The sequence below is a fragment of the Brachycentrus maculatus genome, unplaced genomic scaffold, assembly GCF_059751285.1.
Source record: "Brachycentrus maculatus isolate JH-2025_06_01 unplaced genomic scaffold, ASM5975128v1 h1tg000386l, whole genome shotgun sequence".
Classification (NCBI taxonomy): Eukaryota; Metazoa; Arthropoda; class Insecta; order Trichoptera; family Brachycentridae; genus Brachycentrus; species Brachycentrus maculatus.
Window position 1 is genome coordinate 99,626 of NW_028281135.1, and position 12,457 is coordinate 112,082.

At 31.1% G+C, this 12,457-nt stretch overlaps 1 protein-coding gene across 4 annotated transcripts in view; it reads left to right on the forward strand.

Moving 5' to 3' along the window:
- The window catches only part of LOC148303102 (uncharacterized), a 97,423-nt gene that overhangs the window by 64,834 nt on the left and 20,132 nt on the right, over nucleotides 1–12,457 (forward strand). For all 4 annotated transcript variants that reach the window (XM_088270426.1, XM_088270427.1, XM_088270428.1 and 1 more), the window contains 3 exons: nucleotides 2,752–2,888; nucleotides 4,007–4,173; nucleotides 7,126–7,258. In XM_088270426.1, coding sequence (XP_088126552.1) covers nucleotides 2,752–2,888; nucleotides 4,007–4,173; nucleotides 7,126–7,258 — 437 coding nt within the window. The remainder of the gene's footprint in view (nucleotides 1–2,751; nucleotides 2,889–4,006; nucleotides 4,174–7,125; nucleotides 7,259–12,457) is intronic.

The window sequence follows — 12,457 nt, forward strand, 5'->3', positions numbered from 1 at the left end:
CGAAATAACGTTGCATTTCCCTTGTCACTCAAAAACCATGCGGGTATTCGCTGATAAGGCTTTAAATACTCACTTACATTAATTTATGCATCTAGGCGATTTAAACCTTCTCAAAATGTGGTCCGCAGCGAAAAACAAAAATTACCTAAGTAAGCACTTCGAAAAGGTTTCATATCACCTTTTTACTATTAGTTTTGTTGAGAACTTTGACAATTACACATACAAATCCAAAACTGTAGGTCATAAATTCAAATTAACATTTTACAATACATATAGATTTTTTAAACCAATGTGGACCCACCGGGAATCGAACCCGTGATTGGTTCTACGATAGCGATATTTACCAATCACTAAGTGTATTTTGGGGTTGAAATTCATACAAATAAACTCAAAGTATGATTTTTTATAAGTTTTAATTAGTAAATACCACTATTTCTTGAAATATAATAATATATTGTGACACGTATTTTAATCATTTAAACTATAAACTGGTATTTTTATTATAAGTTTATTTAGTAAATACCACACTTTCTTAAAATCTATTGTGAACACATCATTTCACACAATTTTCAAACACCGTTTGTGAAGCTAAGTCTTAAATATGGTGGTATTTACTAAGTTAAACTCAAATTCAAATTGGATAGATATTTACTACCACAAAGTGACTACCGAATCGATTAATCAAAATTTAATAAAAATTACTGCTCTACGTATGAAAATAAACATATTAATTGATTCATTTGGGGAAAAAATCTAATCCATTTAAACAACTACAAAAAAATAATATATTATTAGATTAAAACCAATATTTTTAGCTTTTCCACTTTATTTTTATTTGACCAGCGACCGGGTTTCGTCGTTACAGACATCATCAGAAACCCAGTCGCTGGTCAAATAAAAATAAAGTGGAAAAGCTAAAAATATTGGTTTTAATCTAATAATATATTAAAAATGCAATTCCATCACGAAGTGTCAGTGGATAATATAAATCTATAAAAAAAAAATATAATTTATGTTTTAATTGGTAAATACCAATATTTCTTACGTTCTATTGAGACAAGTGTTTCAATGCATTCCGCATCATTTTCATTTTGAATTTCAAAAGTCTAAAAATAGAGATGAACTATGCATCGTTTTTTTTTTCATATGGCGCCTATGTTTCTTTTCCCTTCGTTACCATACATCCCGAAATTGTCTCACATAGAAAACAATAGGAATATATCAATGGCGTTTATCTTACTGTCCCATCTCGTAAATTACTCCAGTCAATAAAGAAATATTTAGAAAAACGAAGAATATTTACCTGTTATTTGTGTGTAGTATTCTTTCGACGTCGTGATCGTAAATCTTTATTCTTTCTTTCATATTTCCATTATTTGTCTACTTTCATATTTCATTCATAAATTAATGAAATATTACAATTTTCACCGTATTACATTTATGTATTAACCTACAATCAATTGTAATTTTGCAAAAGGTCATGTGTTTTTTTTCACAAATGAAAGTAATATATTTAGAATATTAATTTTAATATAACCATGAATTAATTTCCATCATATTCAAACCCTCCTTTGCACCCGATGGTGCATAGGGCACTGCATGATATAAACAGAATAACAGAACATACTTTGAATTTATGGCCTATATGATGGCAATGTTATCTTAATCGTTAACACATGAAGAACAGGTGATCAGCCCTCCGCTGCAGGTTCCAGTCCAGGGTAATATCTAATAAATATTACAGTAAAAATATCACTTATATTTATTTGTCTCCCCTGGAATTGAACCTGGGATCTCCAGTGCGGTAGCCGAGTGTGCTGACCATTACACTGCGGAGACGACAGAACCATGTTTTCTTAATTTTGTATGACTCTTATCCTTTTCGTACTTAATTCTGGCTACGAACGTAGAATGAGATAAAATGATACAATTTCGCTTGAAAAATATAACAACACCTAATAATTTAGGGTTTGATATTGTTTTTGAGAAGACTTACAAAAAAAGTTTTCATTGCTGAATCTTAAATAAATAAAATATAGGCTTAGAATATAGAAGTATATAAGCGAGGTGCGTATGTCAGGACAGAAGAGTGTGTCGTTCCATCCTCTCTGCCAACCCCTGCGGAGAAACGGTATGATGATTGTATGTAGTAGTACCTAGTAGTAGTTTTAGAATAGTGGATAATGATATTAGTTATGGAAAATAAACGAAGTTACTATCCATCTCTTTATCGTTCATCGTTCACTTTGTGTAATACCACTTTAAATTGGTTGTACTATTTAAAGTGGTATTATACAAAGTGAATGATGAATGATAAGTACAGTCTTATGTTACCAAACCACAAAGTCAATGCTTTTAATTTACATTTAAAATTATTTATTGATTCGGCATAAATTTTGTGGAATGACATGTTGATTATTTTTTTAAAAATTAAATACTTGAATATACCACTTTAATGAGTTTTATTTGTAAATACGACTAGTTTCGATGTATCTTCTCGTACAAATTAAAACTAACGAACAAAAAATATATTTAGGGGTATATATAGGTTAATAAATATAGGGAAGGGAGGCGGGGCGTTAAGGAACAAGATTTTTTGTAAAAGGAAACATTGATTAAAAAAAAAAATTGATAATACATTTTAAAAATTACATGTCGTTATTTGTACGCCTTTTTCCAGTTTGTGTGAGCAACTTCAAAAGGTTTCAGTAGAGCATTTTCAGTTGAATTGAGACTTATTATTTTTTTCAGTCCGCAGTCCGTTTACGGAAGATCCGGTGGTAGCGGGTCAGGAAGTGGATATCCTGCAGGGAGCGGAATACACATGCAGTACTTCGACGGAAGTCCAGTGCCAGCCGACATAGGACAACCCATTTGGACTACCACAGGTAAACCATAGCACTCAAAATCTGTAAGACATGAAATTATTACTAATTGAATTTAAATAAAATAATGATTGTCCGGTACAATGATTAATGAAAACACTTCGTTTTTTACCACTTGAGTTTTATTATAGACTACATGTTTCAGAAGTTAAACTTCCATCATTCAGGTCTGTATAATAACAGTTATTATAACAGTTAATAATAGTTACTATACAGACCTGAATGATGGAAGTTTGACTTCTGAAACATGTAGTCTATAATAAAACTCAAGTGGTAAAAAACGAAGTGTTTTCTTTAATCATTGTAACATGTCTTACCACAAAGTTAATGCCGAAACAATAAATAAAATATTGTCCGGTACATTGAATGAAATAATAGAAATGTGTAGATGGGAAATTAAAGTCGAGAATGTGAAATTTGTAGTATGAATTGTAAAGTTACATTATTTTTGACATCAACAAAGATGAAACAGAATATGGAAGTCTGGGCATTTATGGTACAGGGTTTACTTAATCCAGATTTATGAACAAGTATTTGGATACACCAAAAATGTTATTGTAAAGTTAGCTTTAAAATCCTGTTTTGTGATAACCATGAAAGTAACTGTACTGAAAAGAGATCAGCTCTTAGATTTTCAAGACCATATATGTAGGTTGATCATACATGTATGATGAATGTAGCAAGTGTGTTACATTCGTAACAGGTCGTAAGCCCTGCAAATACCCAGACTTCCATATTCTTCTTCATCTATGCTGAAATGTCAAAAACACCGTTTTAATTATTCTTAATATTATCAAAATTTCCTTTTTGGCTAGTCATTTTTACTTTTATATTTTTTACAAAAATGTTAGAAATATTAGTATATAACCACTCACTGAGATTTTTATGTATACCGGTTTTGAGATGTACCCGTCTCTTCGTCAGGACAATCACTACAACAGCAGGCAAACAATACTACCCGTCACCAGCATAGCACTATTCACCCACTCACAACTACAAACTACACCGTTTTTACTTAGCCAAATGACATTAATAATTTATTTTTATTGATTTCTTAAAACGTGTGCATTTCATATAGGTACTCCGCAGTTTTGATTTATTTTGTATATTTTTGGAAACAGGAAGCATGGCAACCCTCTCGGAAGAGTACGCTAGCGGGAGACCGTCTCCGCAGGGGTCCAGCGGAGGCGGCACGCTGCCAGCCTTCTCGCAGAGATTCGGCAACCCGTTCACCCCCCACTCGCGACCGGCGCCGCCGTACACACCCCAGCCGACCTACCCTTCGCAGGTAATAGACATTTTTATTTTTTAAATGAATAATATATTTTTATAATTTATATTTGAAATTTTATATTTTCCATTTTATGAATAAAATATAACTTTGTTTTAGAATCACTATTTAGATTGTATTATAACTTAATTACATTATAATCAGTCTTGATAAATAAGCGGATAGCTTCGAAACCGGTAGACATTATAATTATGTTTTAATAAAATATTTATAGTGATTTTAAAACAATGTTTTCAATATTTAAAGCATTAACTTTGTGGATCACATTGAAATATTATTTAAAATATTTTGTTTTTTGATCCACTTGCATTTTTATTAACAACCAACTAGTTTCGGCAACAACCTGTTGCCATCTTCAGGGTTTATAAATTAAACCCTGAAGAGGGCAACAGGTTGTTGCCGAAAAAAGTTGGTTGTTTATAAAAATGTGAGTGGATAGAAAAAACAAAGTTTTTTTATTTCTCAAAATAATATATTTTAAAACTAAGTTATATTTTTATTACTTACAAAATTTTTTAACTTACTGTAACCCACAAGACTTAGAGTCGCGTGGGGTAACCGTACGTCCAGTGTAAGTGTACGCACTAAAGTTTGCGGCTAGTCCGTACATGGTAGAGATGCGCTGATACAATATTCAGAAGCGCTTTGGGTGGCCTTGAAGCTGGTCGTGTGTACAGGGGACCTTGTGTCGAAAGTTCAAAAATTTCAGGGAAATTAATTTTTTTCGTGGTTTTCTTATTTGTTTTGCCTGTATTATTGATATATGCCATTGTGAAACCGTTCAATGTAAAGCAGGGGGCAAGAGAACTGCACAAACTATAAAAATGGACATTGTACCTACCCGCGATAGTTGAAAGTAAATTACCCCTAACAGGAGCCGTACGCAATGCATACACTTTACACTACGATGTGCGTATACTAACCCCTCATATAGGACAAGTGGACACATTCGACACATACTTAAACTTTTTATATAACTTTTTTGTTTATAAGAAACGATTTATTTTAATAATTAAAAAAAATCAGAATTCCGAGAACAGTGTTTTTTTAGTTTACCCTACGCGACTGTATGTTTTTTTTTTATATGCCGAGTTCCTATATTCTATTTTTAATTTAAATTTCGCAAGGTAAAAATTTATTGCATGTCGTATTTCGATCCATTAAGCATCATATGTGAAGCTGAGTCAAGATGAATAATAGTAGTAAAATGAAAAAAAATTGTGTAGATGGTTTCGTAAATTTGCACGTTTTCTATGGATGGAAAGATTGATAAAGATTGAAAGGACAAAGGTCAGGAGATACTCTTATTGAAAAGAAATCGAGTTAACGAACCAAAAAAAAAACAATGAACAGATATAGCAAAACATAAATAAACAAAAATAACAAAAGAAAAAAACAAGGCAATCAAATCACTATTTGATAATAAAATGAAAATAAAAATCGATAATATTGTCATTTGTGATTTTATTATTGTATTGAATAAATAATAAAGAGGCTATTTTTTATATTTTTTCAATTAAAAATAAATTTCACTGTATCTTTTACACTGTTTATCAATTTTTTATAGCGTTATAATTGATTCCTCGAGGGATTTTGACTCATAAGCCGGGTCTAAGAGTACGGGTATACAACCCAATGCCCTAACCATTTCTTACATAAATTCTTCTTTTTCTAACCCTTATTCGCACCCATGGTGCATCGTATAGACGCAGTATTATCTTTATCGTTAATTCCATGAAGGCATGTTGATCAGTCCTACGCTACTAGAATCAGTCCAGGGTGATATTAAATAAATATCAGTGAAAATTACCTTATTATTTATATTAAAATCAATTCAAGTCACGTATTTATTTTGACCCCTCCCCTTGAGAATCGAACCCGGGATCTCTAACCCTGTATCCAATGCGGTTACTACTGCACTACACAGGAGAACAAATATCCATCATAATACACATAATTTATATGAAAATATATATCAATATAGAGCACGATACAAAACACACACAAACACATACATACATACATCCTGACATACACTTCATATCCATACATCTTGTCAAACATACATACCATCCTATTATCTAGATTTTTGACGTTACACATATCGCTCACTCCTTTCAACAACGTCAAATATCAAAAATCGTAAATTTTCATTTGTGCGTTTTTTCGGAATGCCCAGAAAACGTACTATATCCTAGCAAAATCGGCATATTTTTAACTTATTTACCCTCTACAGGGCAGAAAGAAGAAAATGTATTGTTTTAATATTTTTTTTACATATTTTAAATATTTTTCGAATGGTGAAAAAACATTCAGGTTTTAACTAAAAAGATCTGTTGTACGGTAAAAAGTTCAATAAGGGGCTTGATATTTGTTTTTAATACATTTTATTTTACTCTTAAACTTTAAAAACGATCTTCTGAAAAATCAAGTTTTTTTATAAATGACGTTGTTGAAAGGAGTGAGGGATATATATATTTAAAAAATCAGACTGTCTGATTAACTAAGCTAAATCTATGTTGGAAGTTGGGAAAGATATTTTGTTCCATAAAATACATCATAATGTAACTATGAAATTATTCCACAAGTACATACTATTTTAGTTTTACCTAGTATCTATACATTCACCATTTCCTTTCCATATTGCAGTTTTTTCCATCACCCTGAGTTCCTTCTTTAGCGCAGGCTGTGTCGGGTTGTGGTCCCTTGGTTAGTGTCGCAGACTCGTAAGTCAGTTTCATGGTTCGAACCCACTCTACCACAAGTTGATATCTATTTCTAATAGTGAGCCTTTTAGGCCCACACAAATAATATGAAATTGAAATATTTGTGTAAATAATAAAAACATAAATATTTCTCTTTAAATAAAATCACCTTCTTTTGCGGTGCCCTAAGCACCATTTGGGTCATAGAATAAGAATAATGTGTTTTTTCCTGTTTCCTTCCTAGGCTGAGTTGTGGAGCTATGCGGAGTCCGGCATCTCGTACGATTCCAGAAGCCAGTCGGTCAACCCGGCGTCCGGAAACGGAAGTAGGTCGAGGAACGCCTCGGGAATGTCGGCAGCGGCATCTCTATCAGCCAGTAAGTGTCTTCATATTATTTTAACTTGTCAATATCTTTCAGGCGTTTCCCAGTATGTAAAAATTACCCGAGGTCCGGATCTTGCATACATAGAAATAAAAAGGGTCTCTGCTAAATATAAGCTTTTTTAATTCAATATATGTAGATAAGGCTGTTGTGAACTTATATGTACTGCGTCACGAGATTAAGAGGGAACTAGCAAACATCCAATTCATTAAGCGATCAGCCGCGCGAGGGTCAGACTTGTCTCCACGCACATTTTTTTAAAAAAGAATATATTTATTTTCTTTTTACTCCTTACATTCAAATAATTCTTCTTTTTTTACCATATATTTATTTCGAAGAAAAACTTATTTTTTTCAATATAAAAAGGGTGTTTTGACTAAAAATTCAAATACATTAAATTACCTGGGTTTAAAGAAATTTATTAGCAACATTTTGAGTGTGTCCAAATACTTTTTCACAAAACTCTGGATTATCTCCAATTACAGGAGTTATTTTCATATTATTTTGTCTTATGATCAAGTGTTTGGACACACTCGAAATGTGAATAAATTATCTGGTCAAATTATAAGCTTAAATAATAAAAATGAAAATGATATTTTCTGGCTTTTCTCATGTGTGTGATTATAATCCAGGATTCGGACCTCACATGCTAATAAAAGAGTTTCTGCTCAATAAAAAGCTTCTTTTCATCTCACCAATAGATGTCTCTAGTGAAGTTCCAGTGATTCAAGAACAATGTTTTAAAATTGGTTCATATATATATAGAACCTCCAAGAATTTGAGTAGTGTGGTTGTCAATAATGGGTAGAATTGGTGAATGGTACACGTGTGTAGAGTGATCTCTTAAACCAGCTTATGACGGTCGTCAGCCCCGTAAATGCCCAGACTTCCAAATTTTTTCATCTTTGATGAGATGTCAAAAAAATTATATGCATTTTTATTTGGTAAGATCTTATTTTGTTGACTTTATTTTGGTGTTATAATATTTAGATGTTAATGGTTAATTTTGATATTGCTTCTAACATATAAAAAAGTTAGTTAAAAATATTAGTTTACCTCGATTGATCTCTAGGGTCTGGGACCACACCATTAATTTGTAGAGTAATTCAATATTACAATTTTGAGCAACGCCCATAATTCTTTCAACACTGATCCCCTACGACATCTGGTTACTTTTAGAACCGTAATTTGTCGTGAATTTCATGCGAATACGACAGGATTTAAAGTGAAAAAAAAAACATTTGAAGATCTAAAAAATTAGGAATTTTTAATGTAATTTTTACTTGATACCACTTACCTTAAAATCTATTGTGGCACGTGTTTCGATGCATTTCGCATCATTTTCAAACACCGTATGTGAAGCTTTATCTAAATTTTAGAATTAAATTTTGTATCCTTGGAACGTTGAAGGATTTATTTTTCAAAACATATTACATACATACATAAGTCATATATTTAATATTCCCGATGAGTTATTTCTATTTCTCATTTTGGGACATGGGATTAAGGTTAACAAGACTGGAACACAAATAATAAAGTTACATTTTTTTTAAATAACCAAAACTAATGCATGGCAAATTATAAAAACAATAAACAGGTATAATAAATAGTATGAAAAGGGGGTAGAAGCTGTTACTTATTTTAATTAATTAAATTTTAAAAATATCAGTGGGAATATAGATATATATTTATATATATATTGTTTTATTGTTATATATGGGTTTATTATTATCTATATTAATTAACCAAGTAAAACTTTAATTAAAAATAGATAGGTATTACCACAAAGTAACGTTTGGCTCAATTAATGAAAGAATATCGAATTCTGGCTATTTTCATGGCTTGCGACCCGTCTAGCTGATCCCTTTAAAAATCATTTATTTAGCAGAGACGTTTTTATTTTAAATGTATGCAAGAACTAACCGAATTTTTCTTCATTCTGAGAGACGCCTGAAAATATAATATTAAATTTTCATGAAGCATGCATTATAATTTGGCCAGTTATTTTATGTACAGCATTTTGGGTGTGTGAACAATGATTTTGACACACTCAAAATGTCGTGAAAGCTTATTTTATATTTAAATATTTTTTATGTAACAAAAAACGCTGGATTAGAGAGAAACAAAAAATATTTTCAGATCATATAAAAAAAGGTTGTGACTTCAGTTGGCGCGACCGTTGTCCGTGTTATTTGAGACTTGGGCCGTTTGTCAATTGCCTAACTAATGATAGGCGTTACTCTCGAGGGACAATCTCAAATTTACACCAGTAGAAAGCCAATTATAGTAAAACAAATTACATTAAATTTATTTTTATACCGCAGCTAAGAAATTTTTTTAATGAAATCATCCAGTATAATAATAAAAATAATACGTAGTTCATTTAAATTGTATGTCTCTGAAGTGTAGTGGTTAGCCAAATATTGCTATTACTACTACTACTGCTACCTTCACGCCGTTTACATCATCAAGGCAGAGAGGGTGGAACGCCACACTCTTCTGTCCTGACATTCACTCCTCGCTTCCTTCACATCCATACATCTAGCCATACATGCCCTCTGATTACGCTGACTTTTGACAATACCAGATTGATATTATCGTGCCAAGTATTTTTCGGCCGTCCACTCTTTTAGGGCATAATGAAAAATTGACTTTAGATATAATATAATTTTAATATCAATCCGTGGTGATATTGCTTTTATCAAATATATAAATGCATTCACTACATTTTTGATTTAGGTACTAACAAATCCGGTATCAATTTCTTTAATTAGTTTATACCTAAGTAATTTTTTCATTACGTCCTAAATGACATTGTCTCCAGCGGTCGGTATTTTTTCATATTCAACACCCAGAGGTCATTTAATGAACACGAAACCATTATTATCTCTTATCTACTTTGGGGTCAATTGTTTTTTTTTTAAATCATTCAAACGGTTACTAAATGAGTATATATATTTATATGATATCACAATGTCAATGCGTATCTTTCGATGTAATTTTTTTTAAATTGAGATCAAATATATAAATTGTAGTTGCAAACATACAGAAAATCGCTTCTAGGGGCGTTAGCTTCACATTTCATAACATGACGACGAAATGTGTAGGGTGGTTTTATGGTTAAACAATGGTTTTGAATATATTATTAGATATAAACCAATATTTTTAGCTTTTCCACTTTATTTTTATTTGACCAGCGACCGGGTTTCGTCGTTACCGACATCATCAGACTGGTGGGAGGCTATGCAAATTGTTATGTTATATATAAAAGAAGGCAGGAGTTGATAACCATGATTTGATATAATTTTATTGAGAAATTAATTTAATTTGAGTGAATTTAAGTATTGTATGATATTAAAAATATTTTTTTTAAAGTTTTTTTTTGTATTGAGAGCACGATTTTATATAAAGTTATAATAGATTTGAATTTTTTGTTAATGAATTTATATTATTATATAAAATCTTATATAAAATAAAATATTATATAAAATCGATTATAAAAATGATTTAATATTTTAGCACTAGTAAATCTAAGACTTCTTTGTTTACTGCCAGTACACAACGGAGTCCTGGTTCTAACACTGGTTAGTATTAATAACATTTTAGTATAATTTTACATAAAATATTGTCATAAATACTTACTCAAGGGCGCTCACGCAGACTTGAATTGTGATATGAAAATTATAATCATTGATTTAAAAAATATTTAAAAAAACGTCGTCAATCATCTGAGGTTCTCTTTAAATTCATTCATTGTTTTCACACAAAAAAGGCCAAATATTTGCACAAACTAATAATCTGCGATAAATCCTTTTACGCCCACTTAGAGTGTCCTTTTTCTGTCGTTTTTTTTACCTCAGCTGTCAAGCCATTAAGACACGTGTTTGCCTTTGACAGCTCCCGATATATCTTCCTAATTTAGATGACAACTTCTCTTCCGCACAAAGCAATGTCTCTCTTGTGGTCGCATTCCTATCGAATTACGTGTGGTCAGTTCAATACATATTGAAAGAAAAAAACTATTCGTTTATTGCTGCACAATCTCGTCCCCTTGAGAAATATGCGTATGGATATATATACGTATATATATATATATATATATATATATATATATATATATATATATATATATATATATATATATATATATATATATACAGGTACTAGTCCAGGTTAATATAAAATATATATTAAAGTGAAAAATCGAATACGTATATCGTAGTCATACAGGAGAAAGTGACTAAGTGCATTTTTTACAAAAACGTAATCACTGGCTATTTGATATCTTACTAGCTTAATATTGCCCCGAAAAAAATCCCAAAGGATTTTAAACTTGGAAGTATAATATATTGACTTGTTAAAAATGACTATCTGCATTGATGTTCATTTTCTTGCCAAGCAAAAGCGACTGAATTGGCCCTCCTGAACATTTTACTTTTTAGTAGTTGGTCATTTTCTCCTGTACGACTACGATATTATTGTTATAATGTTTTTATTTTCATTTGAAGTTTTACTTGGCAAATAGTAGGTATATACCACTTTTTCTCAAAATCTTTTTTGACAGAAATAGATTTTGAGATATATGTAGTGGTATTTACCAAGTAAAACTTAAATAAAAAATGGATAGATATTACCACGTAATGACTGCCGAATCGATTGATTTTTTTTTACCCCATCTGGGGATTAAACGCAGGGGGGTAGCTAAACGTGTTAACCATCACCCTACGGAGGAGGACAAATTGTAATTATTATGTAAACCCAAAATTTGTTTCATAACTCTCAATATTGTTTCATCTAATTTATAAACACACGCATTACTATTAAAGGTAAATAAATATCTAGGTTTTTTCGAAATAAATACAGCTTAAAATATTTAAAATTTAAATTCATCTTTCAATATTCTCTTTACCTGTTGAAAGTTCAAACCACGTTCTTTTAATCTCCCATAATATTTTGTAGTCATAAATCCTTCGGTCCGGCTCATCTTTTTACCTTTTAAACAGTTTACCGTCTAAGTGAAATTTTGTATCACAAATAGGTAACCAGTTTTGTCAAAATTTTGCTCAAGGCTTTCTTTAAGTCGCATTCATTCCACCGAGATCACCGGAGAGGTCACATGTCTCTTCAACTCCGATTTTTTTGAAGAATGTATATTGAAATAAATATTTTTTTGAATTTACATAGAAAAAATAT